Source organism: Spea bombifrons, chromosome 4 (assembly GCF_027358695.1).
Source record: "Spea bombifrons isolate aSpeBom1 chromosome 4, aSpeBom1.2.pri, whole genome shotgun sequence".
Lineage (NCBI taxonomy): Eukaryota > Metazoa > Chordata > Amphibia > Anura > Pelobatidae > Spea > Spea bombifrons.
The window spans coordinates 40,602,718-40,626,937 of NC_071090.1; the positions used below are offsets into that span (position 1 = coordinate 40,602,718).

At 37.8% G+C, this 24,220-nt stretch overlaps 1 protein-coding gene across 1 annotated transcript; it reads left to right on the forward strand.

The window, feature by feature from the left end:
- The first annotated feature begins 819 nt into the window (after positions 1 to 819).
- NEDD1 (NEDD1 gamma-tubulin ring complex targeting factor) lies at positions 820 to 23,105 on the forward strand. The gene is made up of 15 exons (XM_053463121.1): positions 820 to 920; positions 4,625 to 4,768; positions 9,541 to 9,635; positions 10,509 to 10,625; positions 10,769 to 10,909; positions 11,632 to 11,861; positions 12,050 to 12,245; positions 12,357 to 12,543; positions 13,112 to 13,231; positions 13,829 to 13,876; positions 14,628 to 14,830; positions 14,967 to 15,117; positions 15,480 to 15,639; positions 21,502 to 21,568; positions 22,885 to 23,105. Exons 2-15 carry the CDS (start codon positions 4,633 to 4,635, stop codon positions 22,987 to 22,989), a joined length of 1,956 nt encoding a protein of 651 aa, XP_053319096.1. The 5' UTR covers positions 820 to 920; positions 4,625 to 4,632; the 3' UTR covers positions 22,990 to 23,105.
- Positions 23,106 to 24,220: the final 1,115 nt, after the last annotated feature.

Here is a 24,220-nt window from a genome sequence, read left to right on the forward strand (position 1 = left end):
TTGAGCAGCTGGGGTCCAATGAGGGGGGTTAAAAGGCATATGGGCACATTGGCACATAGGAGGGTATAAGGCATTTATGGGGGCAGAGTGGCAAGCCTGGGGGCAGATGTGCATAACGGGGGGGGGCAGGTTGGCAAATAAAAGGAAATAAAAACAAAAAAATAATTTTCTCAATCATTTTATTAAATATGAAAAAAATAGTTTAAATGAATTAATATTTACTAGTAAAACGTTTTTCCTATAGCGTCGTCTTATATTCAGGCTTTTTTTCCAAAAATTATATTTAGATTCTGGGGGGTCATCTTATAATTGAGCAAACACGGTATATATTTTCTCATTTTTTAGCCTGTTCTCAGTGCAATATGGTCTATTATATGTGATGGATATCAGTGACGGTGACATCACTGAGCTCCCTATATAGTTTATTTAAATGTTTCTTTTTTTTGTTTATGTTTCCGTATTGCTATCAGCATAATAGGACAGTTAATAATAATATTAATACAGACAATATACAATTTAACAATAAAATAAACTCGGGATAATACTACTAGTACAGAAGGAGAAGAGGTACTATTAGGAGGTTGTCGTTTTTTTAAAAAAATCCACATTCATTGAACAGATGCATTTTATTTTGCCGTGTTGTAACAAACATTCAACTCTGTTAACAGCGTGCACGCATTTTGATCAGTCACATATGAACTAGTTTGGCCCACTCGCCGTTCCGTACGCGGTTCCAGTGAGTTGTATTGAACTACTTTGACCGGCTGCCAGAAACGTGAACGCGCACGCTTTGTGCGTAAGGGTTCGGCAACTGTCGGAGAGACTGCGTGACGTCACCCCGCGCTCCCCGGCTAGGGATGCAGACTAGGGGAGAAGGGGGAAGAGTTCGACTGAGCGGTGAGCAACGAGCCCCGTTACCGGTACGGATTATTGGGAATCGGTAGTATGAAGGACATACTCACTTACTTGTTCCTTGGGTGGAGGGCATGTAACTTGTGGAATAACGTCGGCTAAAGTCTCACATGGCGGGAGGTTTGAATAGTTGTGTAAACAGTGAGCGTCCCTGTATTGCTGTTGCCAACAGGTGTCGGTTTCAGCCGTTAACCCCTTGTTGTGTGTCAGTCAGTTACTTTAGATCCGTGTTACCTGTGACAACAACTACTAGTTTACAGCCCAGTGATCATAAACCTGTCACCCAAACACTGAATGCAGGAGGAGGCGCTGTGCTGCATACCTCCCAACTGTCCCCCTTTCCTAGGAGACCCTAATGTGTGCTATTAACCAGCTTCAGCCACAAAAGTGTCTGTCCAGGGCAGCTGAAGTGCTGGGAGATCCAGTATTCTTGTCCTGTTTGGTTGTAAGCCCTTCATATGGGATCCACAGGACTGGCTCTGCTTTGATATATATGGGTGCCAGGCCTGCATCCATCCCCAGTGAACAGCGCCGATGCTATAACGGCCGCAATCGGATTTATTCTAAGGATAAGTAACATTTACGCAGCTTCGAACCAACTAGGCTTTCAACATGTTCATTATTGCCGTACAGGATCATTGAAGCAAAATGTTTTGATTTCTGTTTTTTGATAGAGAAGTGAAACATTTGGCCCCCATTAAAAGCAGCAAGTAATGGAGCTCCCAAAGCGCAAAAAAATTGCTTCAAAGAGGCTGGATGAGTTAACATATTGCAACTATTGCAACAGTCACGTTAAAAAAAAAAAACCAAAAAAAAAAAACCCCATAGATGTTCATTTAACATAGATGTTCATGTCAGAGATGTGACCTGAAATATAATGGCCCCCGAAGTTGTTGTCTTCTGTGTTGAAGCCCTAAGCTCTGGCCCTTTCGGTGAGATGGCCGGTTTTGCTGGCTCTTAGGCTGGGCGGCTGCCTGTAACGTACACTCTCTAAATTGAAAGCTCCTTTGAGCAGGGCGCTCCTTACCTGTTTCTGTAAGTTAACTTGTTATATAATATCTTTTATGTCTTGTTTACTCGTTGTACAGTGCTGTGGAATATGATGGCACTATATAAAATAATACAATTTGCGGCTATTCGATGTGCAGTGTAGTTATTATGCTAGCATGTACATAGTATAATTTAAGTCTGTCGTCCAGACACACTCAAATGCCTTATCGGTCTTCAGGCATTTGCAAGGCATAGCACACAAACCATTTAAAGACACCACAAGTAAAGTCCTTGTGAAGGCTGGAGGTGTCCCCTTAACCACTTTGCAGCCAATCAAGTACTAGTTACGTCATGAAAAGATGTCCCTACAGGTCCAATGACGTACCTGTTAAGTCATCAATTCCTTTGTCGCCATGATCCCTGGCTCCCTACCGCTGCTGACCTCTCCATGACAAATCCCCTGACTGCTTCTACTGCTAATCGCATACGCATACAGTCAGCTGACGAAGGCAGTGCTTATACGCACTATTCACTGCCTCTATTCTCACTGTGATTGTGATCCAAAGACACAGGTTTAAATATACGGTATATATCGTGGCAAATTAACAAATATGTCTTTGGTATTTTTCCCCCCAATTTATTATAGCTGCTTATAATATATATACATGTAAAACTGTGAAGAAAAAAAAAAAGTCTTGCCTATATGAATATGGGTAAAAAAAAAAGCCTACTTGTCCCCCCCCCAAGAAAAATAACGTAGAGGGGAAACTTTTTTAAGTAAGTCACAGCACAAATATAAAGATTGCTCTGGTCCTGTAGTGTAAAAAACACACAAGCACCGTGATACAAATCAATATATGAATGTTCTATCCTTGGTGTGAAGTCATATGAAATTTAATCTCTATTCTTGCAAGGCTGTTAAGATCAAGCACCTTAGTCTTAAGATCAAGGCAATATCGTCCGTGTCTGCTGATATACATAATTATAATTTCAAATAAATAATATTTCAATAATATGATAAAATATTTCAAATAGGTATGGAAGGCTGCAGCAGTATTCCTTCCGTGTATCAGATCATCCTCTGCCCATATCTGTTTGTCACGTGTGCTGTGTGTTTGATGACCCTCGCTATCATAGAAGGGACAGTCGCTTCAGCGATATTTGCTCAAGTGATACAGGAATCGGAAATATATATTCATTCATTTTCAACCTTCAACATTTGCCTTTAAAGGTCAGATAAGCAGATGAATGGCAGCCATTGAACGCAAGAGCTAAGGATGTATCATACCTAGCAGTATTGTAATCTTAGGAAGGTAAGACCAGGAAGGACTCTACAGCAGAAGCTGCCAATAATGATGTAGATCTTACACAAACAGGGTTTTCTTAGTAGCTGTAAAAGATATTTGTGTAGTTTTTTTTTTACTGCTTACGTAACATGTAGTAATGGAGGTCCTTCTTGTGCACTGGAGCCACTAGTGATTTAAAAGTGTTGAATATATTGGTTATAATGGGAATATGCAATGATGAGCTTATGGTAGTGGAATCATCATTTTAAAATCAATTATATTTACATTTCAAAATTTAGAAAGACGGCAAGGTCGTTTTTTAAATGATGGAATATCAATTATCAAGTGGCAGCACATCACTAGATTTAATGTTAGTTGGCTAGATTAGGACCACAACCTGAACACCATTGTTTGTAATGTGTAACCGTGACTTAAGCACACTAAGTATTTGACTAATGCATTATGAACATAACATCCCATATCCTGACAGGCTACAAGATATTGGATATGTTGGATCAGAGATGCACACGTTGAGCAACATACAATAAAATGAGATCATTGATATGTACACTATGGATGTAGAGGGTTATAATTTAATATACGTTCATGCCAAACTTTTTCACCAGTATAAGATTTTTTCCATGATCAGTAATAGGAAACAGGAAGATATGTTTTGGATAATTTAACCAGTTGGAGGTGTTGCCTGATACATGCGTTGTGAACCAGACACATTTACCTCTTTATTTTTGGCCCGTAACGAAGTGTACATGCTGGCCACAAAGTGACTGATGCTGTGTTCCTGATATGCTCCCTGCTTTGCGCTTTCTGCATGCTGGCTGGTGCCCTACTTCTGAAATCTGAACTGTCTGCTATAATGTGAGTTATCCGGCTGCGCTTTAGGACGTGGTGTTTGTTGTTGTGTGTGATACTATGTTTCTGATGACGGTTTCTTTTTGTTGCCACTCCATGCAGGGCTGTGGTCACCACAACCCAAACAAACTGTCTCAAACCTGATTGCAAAACATAGAAGGGACGACTGTACTAATTGGTGCTTAATACTTTCAAGCCATTTTTTGTTTTTACTCATCTGTCTTACACCCCATAAATCGGAGCCTAATCAATATTAATGAATTGTAACACAAAGCATCCCCTATTGATGCGTGTGTTATAATGAAACCATTCATTGTCGCAAACTTCTTCCCACATTAACGTTTTAAAGGTATTGTTCAAGTTAACGTTTCACTTTTTCATAAGGAAACCTGTTATTTAAGTGAATTAATATACCACAGCCGAATACGTTTATGGTATTCGCTTTGGGGTAGGCATTATGTTTGCTGAATGGATAGGTCCTGCTTATTTCCCCCTGTAATATCACCTTGATGTTGTGTATCTGTGTGCTTCTGTGTTCTAACCCATTATTTTTTCATTGTTCTCAGGTGTAGCCATGCAGGACAGCATGAGATTTGCTTCAGCGGGAGATGATATTAAAATATGGGACTCTTCATCCATGACCGTTGTTGAGCAGTTTAATCCACACAGTCCGTCACATGCTGTATCATCGTTGTGTTGGAGCAGTAACAGTATCCTTTGACATGCGCACAGGGCAGACCTCGTCTGAAGAATAGCTCTGACCTGTTGCAGGCTTGATGAATAGGCTCAAAACTAAAAACTTTACATAAAAGCAACTTCTGGTACCTTGTCCCAGACCTAAATTGTTTCCTTTTTATAAGCAGGAATATACTTTGTAGCATGTAAACAGTACAGATCGTTAAAAGTATGCACGTTTTTAACCCTTTTAGTGCTTAACGTAGGACCCTGCAAGAGGCCAGGCCAACTTTCTAAAAATCTTGCACTTTTACCTAGGGAAATCTCTCTCCGCACCCCATCCAGCCTTTTCCTTTCAATTTCTGCTGTTTCAGTTATTGAGAACATACACTGCCATTCAAAAGTTTGGGGTCACTCAGCTGTTTTCATGGAAAACAAGGAAATTTCTTGCTGTGTAACATAATTGCCAAAGGGTTTTCTAATGATCAGTTAGCCTTTTAAGCCATGAACTTGGATTAGCGAACACAGCGTGCTCTTGGCAACCAGGAGTGATGGTTTCTGATAAAAGGCCTCTGTACTCTTATGAAGATGTTCCATTAAAAATAAGCACTTTCCAGCTACAAAAGTAATTTACAACATTAACAATGTCTACATTTCTGGTCCATGTTATTTTAATAGCCAGATTTGCTTTTCTTTCAAAAAGGACATTTCTAAGTTACTCTAATTTTTTGAATGGTAGTATATATAGTTGATTTCATTTAAAATGGTTGCGTATTAATATTTGTTTTAATCGCTACATAATTTAGTGTGGGATGATATGTGGTTATGATTGCGGAATGGCCGTGGCAGTAACTGTATGGATTTGTTTAAGGTTGCAACCTTCTGCTATAGGTACATGTTGTGATCCATAGTTTAATGAGTAATTACTTTTTTGTTATAATGGAAAAAAAAATCTGTGTAGCTCACTGGCAGTTTTTCAAATCCTTTATATTTTCATTTTTTAAATACCTGCAATGCTTTTAGCACCATTCGCTCTTTTACCGAGAACATCTTTGCTAGAACATGTTAAAAGAACTGGATGCGTTAGAAATTGGATTTTAGAACTAACACCCGTCACCTGAAAACTATATACTCTCAGACTGAAACAAGTAAAATTGGATAATGGACATAAGTAACATTGTGTGCTGAGAATCTTGCATTAATTAGTCACTGATGGAAAGGGAGTCAATTTATATTAAGGCAATGGAGCATTCCTGCTCGGAGAACGCATTTGTTTCCTTTTAGTAAGTCTCTAGTGCAGCCGGAGATAACAATTACACAAGGTGGTGCCTTATTCACCGTGTGTAATAAACATTGGAAACCACTGCCCGTCACTCTGTCAAAATAGGAAAAGCAATGGTGTATTTGCCTCTGTGACACTTGATTTATTTTATCAGTCTTTCACTTCAATTACAGCACCTTCCCACTTGCAATAAAGGAAATGACCGATGTCAATTTTCTCCCATAAAAATGTGGCCGTTTTCCTAGTGGTGCTGCTGTCGTTTGAGATTGCATCCTCGGAAGGCAGCACAAGGTTCGCCACCTGCATCTCTAGGTTGTTCTTTCCTAGCATTGATATAAAATTATTTGTTTTAGGGCATATGCTAAAACAAGCATGACATTGTGGATAACTGTTTTCAGATAATTTTCTTTAGGTTTGTAAATGTTTCATAGGCATATTCTGGGTGTTTTATTGGTTCCTCGGGAGCTGACCGTGTGGCAACCTTACTTCTAAGTCTTCATCTTAGTTGTCATTGCTTGGGGGGAAATAACATTTTATGCGTTGTATCTTGGCTACCTTTCCCAAAATAGTGGGGTCCAGGGCTTTAAGAAAGTTATTTTTGAGGTTGTCACCTTGAACATAGCTACGGCAAAAGTACAAAAAATGACCTGGCCTCTCACAGGAGAAATGTACCCTGACCTCTGCCACTGTAAGGGTTAATGTGTCTAGAACAATCTCAGGGTCACATCACACAAGCTCAGGTAGATTAGTCGGTGTCCCTGGCAGTCCACGTGGTCCTGCTGTGGCAATAAAGGAGGCATCTGTTCTGTTAGACCCTTTTTCTTTCCGAACACCGAGCCAGGACATCTTTAGTAATTATACTTTTGCTGGGACCTTAGAGCAGCATGTGCAAAAATATGCTTCATAATATCTACATTGAATTGCTAGAAATCTATTTGGTGGCAAACAAACATTTTGTGTGTTTGTTTTTCTTTGTGTTTAGGTAAGAATGGTGTGAATGGAATTTGTGTGTTTTATGGTGATATTGCATAAGAACATGGAACGTTCCTGATGATGAAATCTTGTTGGCCCTGATAAAAAGGAGCCCATTTTTGTATTAGATGTTGCACCCAGGTTTTTTTTTTTGGGTTAAGTGCATATTTTAGCATATATAACTGGAGTGTTTAGAAAAAGACAGCGTTTTTTGTTTTGGGTGCAGAAGTTGGGTATAAGTTCAGTTGTTTTTTTTTTGTTTTTTTCCTGCTTGTTCACTGGGATGCTTTTTGTGAGGATTAGCAAAGGTCATTTGATAGATTAGACTCCTCACTGCACCTTAGTCTCTTTTTACTGTAACCTCCTCCATTTATTAACATTCTAGGATAAGTAAAGCAAATATAACACATTTTGCTCCCAACACACTTATATTATATATTGGCTTGCTGGAATTTGAATGCCTCGTGGGGAATCCCTTGAATTAGGTTGGGTATGTGATTGTTTTTTGTCCCTTCCCCCTGCAGGTTAAGAAATGTTATTGGGGGTTGGTGTTAATGGCTTTACTTAGCCTTGCTGGGCATAAGCACTTTTATGTTGTTTGAGAGGCTTTTCATAATGTAATGTAAATTGATCAGTTAGCTGGATGGAGCTGTTTGATGGCTTTTAGAACTCTATGCAGTTGAGTAAATCCTTTATTCTTTGGACTTTTCTTTGGTTTTTAGCTTGTTGGTCAGGTTGAGGTTCCTTCATCCTCTGGTGCATCATTGCATATGACTTGCCACTTGTGATGCTGCTTCAAGATCGGGTACCAAACAAAGATCTCGGTATAAACCATATATAAACCACAAAGATTTGGATTCTATCCAGAAACGGTCTGTTCTATGTGTTGAAACTGTTGGCCGAAAGTACTCACTTGATTTTTGGTTTCTTCTCCTCCTTAAATGTGAATCTTCAAAACAAATTGAAATACAGAATTTACAGAGTCCCCCAAAAATCTTGTGTTTTAGTATTCTACCCCCCCATCTTCCACAAAAAGTTAATGCTGACCACACACAGCATGGTATTAAAATGTTAATAGGTTTATCTAATTTAATTAGAAAGCAATGCACCAAAGGTGTCCTGAGCTTTCAGTACCTGTATAGACTGGTTGTCGTTCTCATTTTCTTACCTTCCAAGCTTTTATGTATATCTTAAAACGTTTTTTTAATTTATTTTTTTATTTAGGATCTCTGCTGTATCCTACTATATGCGACCATGTACTTTGCCACTTAAACAGTAGCAACTGCATTAGCTGTAAATAGACCTGTCAGCAGGACACAGATGATTGGGAGCTAGTGCTAGAGAAAAATAGTAACCAAGGCTATGTATCAATGTAGTTACTAGCAGAGTGTCTTAATGCTCATTTACAACACGTGCCAGCATTTAAATCTACCATGCTGTGGATTTTGGACAGTGGGACGATTGTCCCCTTTGTTTTTCCACTTCAAAAGCCATAACAGAGACGTGGAGTACTCCTATTTACTAACATTACACAATTAAATGTATTAGCCTGATTTGTGGAGCTCATCGGTGTTTAACCTGTTCATAACCAAGAGGATGTTGTGTAAAGGGCTTGAAAGGCTTTTGTTTAAAACTACATATTATATACACGCATACTAAAACATGAAAAAAATAACAAAAATAAGAAAAGCACTTTCTGCCAGCTTCCCTCTACATTTCTTCCATGGAATAGGTGCCATTGTTGGAAAATGAAGAAAAAGAAGCTACACTGATGAGATAAACCCAAAGTTTTAATACATGTAGCAGCATGAAAGCAGCGGCAGACAAAGCTCTCATTTTAACTTCGCGTTCCCAGGATTTGCATGATTATTTCTTATAGTTTTTCCTTCTTTAATGGGTGATTGGTCTGGCAGCCTTCGGAGAAAGCGTGAGGCGAAGGGAAGGCTTTTTCATAGCAGTACAGTAATTATTCTGACTTAGCTGCCATCTACCATAGAAATGTTTTCAGCGATCTATATATATCTATATATTAGAGATATTGCATACAATACAAAGTAAAAACAATAACTGAACAGTGTACCCCTGTTTCAGAAGACTAGTTTGCTTGCGTCTAAGATTTTTAATTGATTGCACTTATAGCATTTCTTAAAATGTAGCATTGGTCACATATTGGCAACGCATGTATCTGTTTAAAATATATTGTTCTTAAGCGGCGCAGTGTCTAGATTTAAAATGTACTTACATCTAAAGAGAGCCTGGTATATTTCCGAGGATGCAACACTGTGCGAGCCTTTGCTTTGAACTTCAATCAAAGTGAAACTTTCAGATCAAAAGTGCAGAGGCAATAGCAAGTTAGCAAATTCTATTTTATGTCGTTTATAGCTTCAACCATATTACAGATCTGCTAACCTGCCGCTAGCTTTTCATTCTCCTCACACTGAACTTAAAGCTGACCTTTGTTGATAGAAATCCTCGGTACTACTAACATTCACACATTGCTGTCTGTAGAAAATTTCACAAATTGCATTGCTTGGTCCATGACTATGACTTCAGATCATTTTCTGGTCACCGCTTCTAGCAGTGGTGATAAAATAGTTGTTTCTAGCTGTAAGTCGAAACCTGTTTCTCTTTTGGAGCTTGGAGATGGGGTAAGTAAGTGGGGTAACAAATCAAGATGAAATATTGGTTTTGTTAGTCCTTATCAGAAATGTTTTGCTTATTTTATTTCCAGTATACAGGATTTTATTCCTCATAACTTGTAGGAACAATGGATTTTTTATTTTTAAAGGCCTGAAATGACCTTGTCCTCCATGATACGTTCACATTGACCATGGGGTAGGGTATCAAAATTAAACTTTCAAATTTACAATAATCAAAATGACAATGATATCACATTTGTCAGCGAGTATACTTTCCCATTCCTTATCAAATAATTGGTGTCCTTGCTTTTATCACATTAAGCTACCAACAGAGTAAAAACCCAAGTTTTATATGCCCATTGATTAAAGCATCCCTGCATTGATTAATTTATATATGTTTGTCTCATGGACTGCACACATTCATTCACAGAGACACTGCCCCGACTTTTGAGTTCATTGGGTGTTTTTGAGAGATCTAGTTAATGATGAGATCTGGAGTCTTCGATGGGCAATCAAGAATGTTGATTTGTATTTCCATAACCGTATCTCTTGTGAATTTGGAGTCATACTTATGCGCTATTTATATATTAGATCGTCTTGTTTCAGACAAGAGACTGTGCTGGACCAAATTTGATCATGCCTATTTATTTGACTTTAAGAGAAATACAAAAGCAGGAAGCAAACCCAATTTTCATTTGGGGAATGGTAGCATGTGCTTGAAATATAACTTGAATTAAAACCACTCTTCTCTTGTTGAAGAGGAGGAGGAGGTCTAACTTTAAGTAAAGTGGCTATCATAGTACAAATTATATAGATACTATTTTTATACTAAAATATTTTTACTACTACTCTGTGATAACAAGTATTTTCTGTCCCCCATAGAAACGGCAGACCTGTGTTAATTTAAATTCAAGCTCCCAGTATGTAGTCAGTGGCGGTCTTGATAATACGGTCAACATCTGGGATTTGAAATCTAAAAGACTTCATCGATCATTAAAGGTAAGATTGTGCGGCTACTAAATCTGAAATAGCACCTTATAGCCTGGAGCTGTGAATATTTTCCCATCAGCTAGGAAAATCAGGATGTATTTGAATGGATACGTATTTGTTTCAGAGCTCTTATTTCAGCCGATCTCTTCTAGGATCACAAGGATGAAGTAACGTGTGTTACATTTAATGGAAATGACTGCTATGTTGCCTCGGGCTCTTTGAGTGGAGAAATCATATTGCATAATGTAACCACCAATTTATCCAGCACACCTTTCGGCCATGGAAGCAGCCAGGTACTGAATACTTGATAACAGTCTATTACTACTTGTAACATCAGATTTTAATATTGGATTTAAAAATTTTCTTAACATTTTTTTTAGGGATTATAGTTTTATATTTTTAAATTATGATATCACCGCTCCGATAAAAAAAAAAATGTAGCTATGTAAGTGTTCTTTGAGAACCCATCAACTTGAGCTGAAGTACATGCTAGGTGAAAAAGAAAATTGAACATTTTGTCTTTAAATATAAACTGCTGCGTTTCCTCAGGCTTATTTTTAGCCTTTTGCATTTGTATGGCACCTATAAAACAGTCAGAACAAAAAAAGCTAATTTTTCTCAAATCTCTTATCTCTGCAGGACAGTTAATATTGGCCACAGTGTGCCTGATATTTCTAGAACAATATAGTAAACTAAAAAAAATCCACTTTGCCTGCGTCGATAATCATTTATGTAACGATGCAAAGAATTGTGGCACGACTGTGTTCTTTTTAAGACATAGACTCTGGTCTTTTCTGTACCTTAGTAATGAATAAAACATGTTTCCTATTCCAGATCTGTTTTTATGCATCCGTTGAAGGTTTTAGGAATATAATGGCAGCTTTTAGGGTTATCTAGTATAGTTATATAGTTGGTTGAAATTGAACACAAAACACGAATCCTTCATAATAAACATGTGTCTGTTAATATAAGCAGATAATGTGTCTTATCTAATAATGCATTTGTACTTCTGCAGCCCATTCGCCATTTGAAGTATTCATTTGTAAAGAAGTTTATGCTGGGAACGGTATCAGACAGTGGGAGCGTAACTCTTTGGGATGCCAATAGCCAAACCCCTTATCACATGTTTGAAAGCACTCACAAGGCACCCGCCTCAGGGATCTGCTTCTCTCCAGTAAATGATCTGCTGCTTGTGACCATAGGACTGGATAAAAGAATTATTTGCTATGATGTGTCCAGGAAGCTGTAAGTGCAATCATCATCGTTATTAGAGCTGTCAGCAGTAATAATCTAGTACAGCCTCAAAATTCTGCAAGCATCGCAGCTTTTTGTTTTATGTATTTGACGTAGCCATGTGACGTAGTCGATTGCACAGGACTATATTGTTTTTGAACCATTCATAGTAATTTCATATTTTTCTCTAACTCATTCAGGCATCTACAAACTGTAGTGGCCGAGTCACCTCTCACTGCTTTTGACTTCATGCCAGATGGTCTAACGCTTGCAGTTGGCTCGTCTCGCGGTAAGATCTACCTTTATGATTTGAGAATGTTGACCTCGCCAGTGAAGACTGTCAGCGCGCACAAAACATCTGTGCAGTGCATCCAGTTTCAACACAGTATTTTCAAGGTAGGATGATTGAGCCTTTAGTCTATAACATAGTTTTAAAAAAACAAAAATGTCTTGCTTTTTGTTCTACCTTTTTTTTAAAAAAAAAAAATTATTTTTTCCCTGCTACAGTCTAGCAAAGGTTCCTCGAGTAAGTTGTCTAGTAAGAAAACCTCAATTAAGTCCAGTGCTGTTGTTGGAGGAGCACATGGTGCTAACCTAGGCAGAGATTTGCCGCCCGCGGTGTCTGCTTCAACATTACCTCAGCCGTCCATGACTGTGCAGAGCAAGGGGATCGAGCTAAATGAGGAAAAAACAGGTATTTTTTTTTCTAATACATTTTTAGTTCCACATCATCCATCAACAGCATTATTTAAATTGAGATAATTTGGACAAATCTTGTCGTTTACTTATACATGTGAAACTAACATGAAACTTGAGGTTTTTAGCCTGAGAATATCTGAGATTACCCTAGAAAATATTATATCTAGTTGATTATATAATAGTTCTATATTATGGTAAAGATTATTTTACTTAAAGAGAACGTCTAATGTTTCTCAAAAAATAAACCATTTACTGGACACAATTAGCATTTTACAAAATCTCAATTGTTTTCATTTTCACATCCTTTATTGCCCTTTAAACGGTAAACTAAAGGTTAGGTCTCAAAAGCCATAAAAAATAACAGGGGGGTCATCTTATAGCGCAAGTAGCGTTTTTCTTGTTGACTTAGAAATATGAGCAGTATGTTCAGTTGGCTGTCTTTAACATGTTTAACGTTAACACCAGAATACAAAAGCAAAACTTGGTTAAGATTTTAGGGTGCAAAACTATGGCACAAATAGTCAATCAATTAAAACAATCCTAAATGATTTCTCTTTCTGTAGGCATGCCACACAGTACAAGTCTTGATATCATCCCATCTAAAGAAACCGATTACACAAAAGCCTCGTTGGATTCTTTTGGAAGAAGTAGTTTAGGGGACGTATTCTCCCCAGTGCGAGATGGTACGTTCCTGTTTCAACCCTGACTCTCTCCCATACTGACACGTCTCACAACTGACCTTTAACAGCACACGTCATCACTGCTTCTACTTATACTCTAGCTGCATAGATAGGAACGTGAGAAGCGGTTTTACATGTGTCACAGAGATAAGGCCCCGTTACCAATATATGAGTTCAGTATAAAAACACCTCAAATAAGCATATAACTATAAATATTTGCTTCTCTGCATAAGTTTTTCATGTATATGCCACAAAAGAGCCCGGGGTAGTCTTTTTGTTAGGGATATTAGATTAAAAACAATATTTAATATTACCAAGGAAATGGAAATGTTCTGATAGGCAATGTTATTTGAGAACTGCATTTATGCCAAGCCTGCAGCAGCAGCAGCCGACCAAAGAGCCGTGGTGGAGCAGACCATCTACATCTAGTTTTCTCTTCTGACGGTTAGATTTAAAAATAAAAAAATAAAAAAATAAAGATTTACAGTGTCCTAGGATAGAACCTGTAATAATATTTTTCTCCTTTGGAGATTATTTATAGATATGTATATATGTATATAACACTAAAACAAAACACACAAATTTTGTTTTATCTTTTAGATGCATTACATCTTAAAGCAACTGATGACTTTGTCTCCAAAGGAAATGGTACGTCATGAATATGTTCCTAGAAGCCTAGTAGGTCCTTTTACGGACATTGTGCCTATCCATGTCTATAAGTTTAGTGGACAAGCGAAGAGGAGGGATAAACTAAGAGGTGCTTTCTGTCTCAAAGGAGTTGGAGAGTCAAAGACAAATACACTTGAAAGGCCAAACATGTCACGTGAGAGACACAGAATGCATTCTACTTTTGGTGACTGCTTTAGTTGTGCTGTCATCAAGTGCTTTAGTTATTACATGACTTATTGACTTGCTCCATCAAAACCACTTTACTTTTAGTCATAGAAATGTAAGTGGTATATTTTTAGGTGGTCTACAGTATCTACGTTTGAGGAACTTTTAAGAACCCTCAAGTTCTTAGTAATGATTGGCACACATGGTATATCTTGTGTTGGCTTTGCATTTAACTGTTGGCCTTGGGAACTTTGACCTGTCCCGAGACATAACCTGTAACCGTGTTTGTTTTAACTGACAAGTACACAGTTTCCTGACTAAGATTGAAATCCTTATTCTCCTCCGCCTAAAGCTAATTGGGTTCCAACACTAGCACATTGATCAAGGCTAGAGAAGTAACTGTCAAATGGGTTTGCCATGGATTAACACTGATTAGCAGTATTTTTCAGTCTTCTAAGCATGTTGTTCCAAACACACAATATCAAACCATGATATAAATGCCTTTGCGTTGTGATGAGTTTTGGTCGTTTTGTAGCAGTCTTAGTGATCTTTGTGTACTCTTTAGATCTTGATTACCTTGGTCAATACAATACAATTCCTTCAACAAGACGAAATCCTGTTGGTGCCAACTCTCAAGGCATACATTCGTCCCCTTTGCACTTAATTATTGGAAGCCCTATAAAAGAAGAAGATGAAAGTCCTGATCCAGAAACAAGAACAAGGAAACCACATTTTTCTAAACAAGAAATGAGAGAGAGTACTAAATTGGTAAATAACGCCTATCAATGTCTTCAAGATAACCTTATGGTTTCAGTGTTTTTTTCACTGACTAAAGCTTACCTTCAATATAATCATGGTATGGCATGTTTATTGTAGTGATTATCCTTTCCTGTCACTTTTAAAGCTTTCAAAAACACAGAACCCAGAGCTAATTAACCTCAATACTTCACCTGTTCCTGTTATATCTCGGACTCCAGAAGCTATTGAAAGAACAGGAAAGCAGATTATGTCCCAGATGAAACAGGATTTCCCTTCCAACGGCAACTTGGTGGCAAGTAAGTAGGCTTGTGTTTGTCTAGCCCTGACATTCGTGAGGAAATGTATTTTTTCTGTGTGTTAATTGGCTTTGGTCCTCTTATCACTTGTCACGAAAATGATTCTGTAATTTATTTTGATTGTTTGTAGTGGTGAGTTTCTGAGTAGTACTGTCAATTGGAAGAATATGTAATTGAAATCATGATAAAGGCACCAACACATGGGGCCTTCTAAAGCTTACCCAGTGAGCTTTCCATTGTCTGTTTCTTTCTAATAGGATGTGTCTGTGAAGCGTGACTAATATAAGGTTATTGATAGTTCCCAGACTGTATCCAGGGTATAATGTAAAATGCTTTGACTAATCTTTTTTTTGCTTTATCAGGTCCCACAAAGGTACCCACATCGAGCAGTACTGATGTTGCAAGTTCATTGTCAGAAAAAATTGCAGACACTCTTGCTAGTGATAGAAGTGCAGCCCCGTTAACATCTGTTCAAATTAACTTCATCAAAAATATGATTGAAGAAACACTTGATGACTTCCGGTAATTTATTGCTTTTCTTTTCTCTTCTGCAGTGTCTAAGTAATATTGTTTCAATAGAGACCAAAATAATAACCTACTATTAGCTTGGTTAATGGTGTGCATCTTTAAGTTGTCATTTTAATGCCCTTTTGGTTTTATGCAATGATTATGTTCCTTAAATGGATAGATATTTATAGAACACCACTACATTCTATAGAGCTGAAGAGTAGGCAATAAAATACCATAATTTGACTTACTGAAACAAAATCGTAAGGAGGGCCCTGCTCAAACACGCTTACAATCTAGAATGAGTTATTTTACACAACAAGTACAAGTGAACCCGTAACAATAATTAAATAATAATATTGCTGAATATAAGTTTAGCCCGGAAGCAGAAGAGGGACTAGGAAAGGTGAGCTAGAGGTGGACCTGAAGACTAAATAAAGTGACAGTAGTGCCCCTTTAATCCCTTCCTGAACGCATGGTATATTTTTTTCCGTGTATTTAAGATGCTGGTAAACCAGCAGCCGCAGTCTTATACAATCATCTGTTCTGAACTATTTCAGAGAGTACTACTAAAGACAACATATAATCTGATTGAAGAGGTAAAGCGACACCGTTCTCTTGGTTGTCTATCAAGTAAAAGCCACATCGATTAGTTATTTAACTTAATTTTACTAAAGCTTAGGTTGCTTGGTTTATCCATTATGCAGACCACAGAACTAATTTAACCTTTTTTGCTTAAAGGAAATGAAGGTTTCAGAGGGAAAACAGTGATGCGCTGTGCATATACTGCAAGTCACCTCTTAGGGGAGACTGCTAGGACTTCACATATTTTTAGCATGGCTCTCTGCATCAGTTTAAGATAATTTATTTTGAAATAGATATATACCAAACCCGAAGTTACTGAAGTAACTTTTTTTGCATTAAATAAATAGTATTTTATATATATATATATATATATATATATATATATATATATATATATATATATAATATAATTTTCAGTGGTCTAGGTGTCATGACGTGCATGTTGGTAAAAGCATGTCGAGGAGGAGTGATATGCTTCTTCTTTTTTCCCTTGTCTACGAGGTATCAAACTTCCGAGCACTGCTTGTTTGTGATTTAATTTGTATAGTGTAATTATGACTTAGTCTAAAATTGCTCCTTTTATTCGGCTTGGATAAATCAATTAGATACACATTACTTTTAAATTACATTTGGTTGTTTTTAGGATGATAAACATAAAGACATAATTGCGCTGAAGATATTGCTTGAAACCTGTAATAACAGAGAAGAAATTATAACTTATAATTATATTGAGAACCACCTAACTCACTTTTTTTTTCTTTTTTGCTTTAAAGAAGAAAGTCAATCTACTTTTTGTTATTTGTGGTTAACAAATATACATAAAAATATTTATATATGTAATATGTATATAATTCTACCTAACCTCCTTTTAATTTGGTCCGAGACTAATGGTCTATACGTAAATATATTTTTTGCTGTTTTCTTTTGTCTGAATACATTTCTAATAGCATTGTAAACCATAGCGACTGAGCAAGCACTTTATTGATGTTTGCTTCAGAACACATTACATTATCTTGCTCGCGATGACCTAAAAAGCCCTTCCATAGCTTGACAGTGTATTAAGACAGTCTACCAGATGGGTTTATGTCTGGAAGTTGTGAAGAAGAAACGCAACTGACAGTGGGGATCTGTGACCCTTTCCATCGTTGTGAACTGTGATAGGACTCAGGAGGCATTGTTCTGAACAGATAGACTCCGAGCCAGCTGTTGAATCTGAAAGCCTGTGAACCACATGTGTAGGTCTACACAGAGCCGAACGCCTCTGGAGACTCAAAGTAAAATCACTTGTCAATATTGCAACTTAAATTACAGCCCTTTAATGTACTGGAGACCCAGAGACTTTATTAACTCATCAATAAAATAAAATAACCAAAGAATGATTGCGCATGGAAAAAAAGTAATATCTACACGAGCAAACAAAAATATTTTTTTTAAAGAAACAATGTAGCTCTTCTTTCTGAATCACAGAAAAAAAGAAAAATCCAGTTAGAATCGGTCCAGTCAACAAGCAAGTGAATATTCTTATTTCTTTTCTAATGCAACAAATACATTATTGCCAGATAACGTGTGAACACATAATTTTGTGTACTTTATACTACAAACTACCCCCAGCATACATGTGGAAATATAAGAACAGACATAACAAGAATGCTGTAATATTTTGTTATCTGCCGTGTACCATGTGACCATTTAACATTATAATAAAAAAGTAATACCCCCAATCCTGTCCATGTTAAAGAATGATTGTTTAATGCAAGAATCTTCAGCTGCAATGTTGAAATTATCTTTGTTTGGCAAAAGCCAACTATTAATCCAAATGTGTTCAAGCATGCAGATCCCTCGAAGGCTACCTCTGCGTAATTAAATTTTAGCTTGGTGAAGCAGATCAGAGGCCATAATAATATTTGTATATTTTGTGTCTATGAATGATGCTCGGTAGGGCTGCAACTAACGATTATTTTAATAATCGATTAATCGGCCGATTATTTTTTCGATTAATCGATTAATCGGATAAAAAAAAACAATATGCAAATTTTTCGTTTATTTAAAAGAATTTAATGAACTGGATGTTAAAAAACAACTTAAAATTTACATTAACATTCTTATTTTGTTATGATGTAATAAAAAACAATATTTTCAAAGTACAAGAACCCAAACACAATATTTATGAAACAAAATAACCCCAAACATTCTGAAAAGAGGTGGACTATTACTGTTCAAGAAACTTTGCACTTTGCACCCAGCACTTTGCACCCAGCACTTTGCACCCAGCACTTTGCACCCAGCACTTTGCACCCAGCACTTTGCACCCAGCCCTGGCACTTTGCACCCAGCACTTTGCACCCAGCACTTTGCCCCAGCCCTGGCACTTTGCATCCAGCACTTTGCACCCAGCATTCAGCACTTTGCACCAGCACTTTGCACCCAGCCCTGGCACTTTGCACCCAGCACTTTGCACCCAGCCCTGGCACTTTGCACCCAGCACTGGCACTTTGCACCCAGCACTTTGCACTGTGCCCCTGCACCCAGTCTCTAACTCTGCCCTGCACCCAGCCCTGCCCCCACATTCTGCCCTGCCCCCACACTCACACTCTGCCCTGCACCCACTCTGCCCTGCACCCACACTCACACCCTGCCCTGCATCCCCACCCCCACTCTGCCCTGCACCCAGTCTCCCACTCTGCTTTGCACCCACACTCACACCCTGCATCCCCACCCCCACTCTGCCCTGCACCCAGTCTCCTGCCCTGCACCCCCACCCCCACTCTGCCCTGCACCCCCACTCTGCCCTGCACCCCCACCCCCACTCTGCCCTGCACCCCCACCCCCACTCTGCCCTGCACCCACACTCACGAACCGCTCTGTGCGAATGGAGCCACTCGCACAGAGCGAACCGCTCTGTGCGAATGGAGCCACTCGCACAGAGCGAACCGCTCTGTGCGAATGGAGCCACTCGCACAGAGCGAACCGCTCTGTGCGAATGGAGCCACTCGCACAGAGCGAACCGCTCTGTGCGAATGGAGCCACTCGCACAGAGCGAACCGCTCTGTGCGAGTGGAGCCACTCGCACAGAGCGAACCGCTCTGTGCGAGTGGAGCCACTCGCACAGAGCGAACCGCTCTGTGCGAGTGGAGCCACTCGCACAGAGCGAACCGCTCTGTGCGAGTGGAGCCACTCGCACAGAGCGAACCGCTCTGTGCGAGTGGAGCCACTCGCACAGAGCGAACCGCTCTGTGCGAGTGGCTCCATTCGCACAGAGCGATTCGCTCTGTGCGAGTGGCTCTGTGCGATCCGTGCACATAGACATGAAGAATACTTACCTCCGGAACGCGTCACATCCGTCACGTAGCTAGAAGGCGGAGACTGCAGAGCGTGTAGCAGAAGCGGGGAACGCTCGCGGAGGTAAGTAAAAGGAGCCGAGTGCTCCAACAACGAATTGATCACTCGATTAATCGATAACGGAAATCGTTATCGATGATTTCCGTTATCGATTATTATCGATTTTATCGATTCGTTGTTTCAGCTCTAATGCTCGGTTATTTGTTTTAAATTTGTACATGTTTTTCAGAGAATAGGTTTGTGTTTATTTATAACTGCTAATGCAGAGTACCTCCTGGTGGCCCTGTTCAGATATGGTTTTATTTCTGTATTTTTTAGGTTGGACAGTAAAAACTCTACAGGACTAAAACTTAAAAACAACTTTACATTAATTAGACCAAACTAAGTGTTCACATTTCATCTTTCACAGTTGCAAAGTTTATTAAGCATTATTATGTCTTTGAACTAATAATAACCAGCAACAGGGGAGACATTATTATTATTTATTGTTTTATATAGCGCCATCAAATTCCGTAGCGCAGTACAATGGGTAGACAGGACATAACAAGTAGCATGTAACATAACAAATTGACTAACAGAGAAAACAGGTGAGGCGAGCCCGGCTCAAACGAGTTTAAAATCTAGAGGATAACTTGGGGAGTAATCATTCAAATCACAACATCAAGGAGTAAAGATAACTGAATTATCTCAAAATCTGGATGTCGGCTGCTTGCAGGTAGTCGGAGGTATGAGACTACCTGCAAGCAGCCAACGTGCAGATGTTGAGAACTTAGCTGGAAGAGACGCCGGCTGCTGGTTTAGGAACAGTGTAAGCAACCTGGATTATTGTTTTATATGCACCGACTGAAGGATATACAATATGCATTAAGATAACTGGTCATATAACCAATGTGGTGTTCAATTTCATGTATGTGTATAGTATAATATATATAATATAATCGCTGTTTTCTTCTGTGGATGTCCAGGCCCTTTTCTGTTGTGGAGCTCACCGGTGAGTTTTAGTTTTCTCAGAATGTACTAAACTACTATTCTGGCCACTCCTCGTGTTCCTGCTATCTCTCTGAAGGGGAAATTTGCTCTCTAAGGATGGCCTGTTTCACTTGCATTGAGAGCTCATTTGACCCAATTTGTGGGATCACAGCAACAGCTTCCAAATACAAAGAAATAATAAAGGAATCGCCCACACTTGTCCACGAAACAGCTTTTGAGTCGATTGTCCAAGTACTTTGGGTCCCTTGAAAAATAGGGTGCTACATATTAAAGAGCTGTAATTCCTAAACCCTTCCTCGAATTTAAGCTGAGATGGAACTTTAAGACCATATTCATGATTTAACTGTAATTTACACTTATTTTGGTAAACAGCCGAAATAACACAACTTATGTCGGTGTACAAATATTTCCAGACATAACAGTGTGTGTATATGTGTGTGTATGTGTATATATAATGTGTGTGTGTGTGTATATATATATATATCGTAAACACTATTAAACAACATTATCGTACAAACCTTTGATATTAGAGGAAAGTGACAGATCTGCTTTAACTAGAATGGGACACAGGACACTGTTTTTATTACAAAAACAAAAATGAACATAAAATACACGTGCACCATTAATGACACATTTATAGTTAGTTTCACAGCAAGTAGGATCATACAATCCCTGATTTTCTTTTTTTCCCTCTTATACCATTAACCTTTTTATTCTATATAATTGTAATTAAAACCAGAATTGTAATTAAAAATGTTGCTTCGGTTTCTTCCCTTTAGCAGAAGGAGTTGGTGAAAAGAAGTAATTACCACTGAGTGCACACAATCTAAAGTAGTTAAGGTGCATAATAATGCATGATATAATTTTGTTATGGAATTGGAGCTTTGTTGAAGGGTAATTATAAATTGATTTCTATTTTGATCACCAACAAACTGTAACTTCTCCTGTACTTTGTTCCTACAGGGAAGCCTGTCACAGAGACATAGTCAATTTGCAAGTGGAAATGATAAAACAGTTTCATATACAGTCGGTATGTACCAGAAAATGTCTGACGTGCTATACTAATATATTGTGATGTATATCAGATAATTGTCAAGGTAACAAAGTATATGTTTCAATGCAAGGCTTCTTTACCAGGGCAACTTAGATTCCAATCAGTATTTGTAATATAGACCAAATAAATGTATGTAGTCTAAGTGATAAGTTAGAGATAAAGCCAGCAAACATCTTAGAAGTAGAAATGAGCAATTAATATAATGTAGCACAAACTGAGCAGTAGCTATCAGATGTCTGCCATGTTGAATCAAGAATGAGTTAAATGGTATTGGAAGCTGAAACTGAATGGTCTTGTTTGACTTGTGGTGACTAGCAGTTGTGAAATACACAGTTGAAATAAGGAGCACAAGTATGTGGTATCCTGCAATCAGTAGGAATATTTTAATATTAAATGTGCGGAGACGTGCTGCTTCAGCATTTTTTTTTTGTGTGGGGAAAGGATTGTTGTAATAAAACTTTAATACACATGTAACTGAAATAAAGTTATTAAGAAACTGTAAAATATTGCCTTATAAGTTATTAGTTGGCCTTTCAGTAATATTGTTTTAATGGCTTATACCGCTATAGGGAAGGTTCATTTCGCAGTGGGTAATGAAAACATGGAAGTTATTCTTTAACTGCTTTGCAATGTCTGCATTGCACCACGTTTTTTTTTTTTGCGGTTTTGTATGACAACCTAACAGATCCGTTATATTGACAGGAAGGATAAGTCTTTACGGATTGTGTTGTATTAAGCAGAGATGTGGATTTTTTATGGTTTATTGATGTTGAGTCACATCAACGTCATATTCCTTCACAAATAAAAAGGTATAGCTTTGACATCCTCTAAATGGATATTAGAAACATATCTAAAGGAGTAATTCAAGAGATTTTCACACGCTGTTAGGTTACAGGCATGAAACTATTCTTCAGTGTATATGACACCACATCGGGCACTGTGTTTTTAAATTTGCTGCATTTTATTTTTATTAGCATAACTGCTACTCTAAACCCTGCCGTAAATTCTTGCAGTAAACATTACCTGCTGTTTAACTCACTCTTGTTCCAGGATGTTTTAAAATGTTTTTTCCTTTATGCGTGGTTGTTCTTGCAAGATGAGTTTTCTGTTCCTGACATTTAGTCGGGCATTTTTTTTTCTAGTTCGATTTACATAAATGTGCTTTGTGTGAGGATTCACATAAATAATGCAGATGTTTCTTTTTTTATTTACTCTTTGGTGCATTTTAACTTTTTTGTGTTTGTGCACTCCTACAGTTCAGCTTTTTTTTTTTTTTTTTCCCCTTTCTACAGAGTGAAATACATACGTTACTAGAGCGGTATTCTATCAACGAGGGCTTAGTCGCTGAAATAGAAAAGCTTCGGGAAGAGAACAAGAAATTACGTGCTCACTTTTAACAAACCAAAAGGGAAGACTTTTTCACACGATATGGTGGGGAGTCGCTTCTTTCACCTTTCTTCACATAAGGGGTTAAATAGTCTAAATCTGTAGACATCTTCAATTTCAAGGAATTTAGCACAACGGTAGCAGCGTGTCAAGACAATGACAACCTTGTGGATTCCTAAGGACTGCATTCACCTTCTGCAATAAATGTGTTCTCATTCTAAATGGGCACAAATTATATAAACAATAGTTTGTCTTGCTTTTGCACTACTTTTGTTTTTGAATGGGTTGACCCTACGTAAAATAGTTTTAAATATACAACTGAATTCAAATGGACTTCATGCAAAATTGTATTCAGCTGACATCAAATTATTTGAAAGTTTTGCAATTCTTCATTTGCATAACCAAGTGCCTGTATTTATAATATTTCATGGCAGGAGACAAAATTGCTTTACGTTTCCATTGGTTGCCCATCCCAGCCTGTTTTTTTGGAAATGTGGAGAAGGAAAAAAAAACATTTATAGAGCTCCAATATAAGCTATACTGTGGCTTGTTTCATAAAAAATATGCATATACTTTTAACTTTGAAATGTATTTATTTGGAAGATAAACATAAGGATTTAATGGTATTTTCTGCATTATCAGGATTTGAATACATTATTTTTCTATCTCGTAATAACAGGATTTTCAGAATAACATTTTTACTCTGAGATATTTGTACGTTTAATTGTGTAACTATTATGCATTGTAGGTTTTGGTTTGTTAACTAAAAAAAATCTGCAAAGTAAACTTCTTTCTTGTTCAGCTGCCTTTTTTTATTAACCCAAAACTTTTATTTCCAAATCTGATATGGAAAGTAATTTTATTGAAATGCTAAATATAAGTTAAATTTTTAATCCTTTTTCATCACTACATCAATATTATGTAATGAGTGAAGAAATGGTACTGTGGCTAAGTCTGATTGATGTCTAGTCAAGCATGGTAACAAAAATTAAAAAGGTGCACCTTGAGAATCCCAGTGCCTTTATTCCGATGATATTAAATCATTGAATGATTTAATGACCATGAATTTTAATAAAATGCCTTTATATTGAATCATGACAATTTTGTACTTATACCTCTTAGTTTTCAAACTGAGTTGCCTTTACTTCTGCAGTTTTTTTTATGCACTTGCTTTCAGGGCCATGCATGTAGGATGATATTAGGGACTCTATGAAATCCCAATCTGCTATCTATGATGTATAG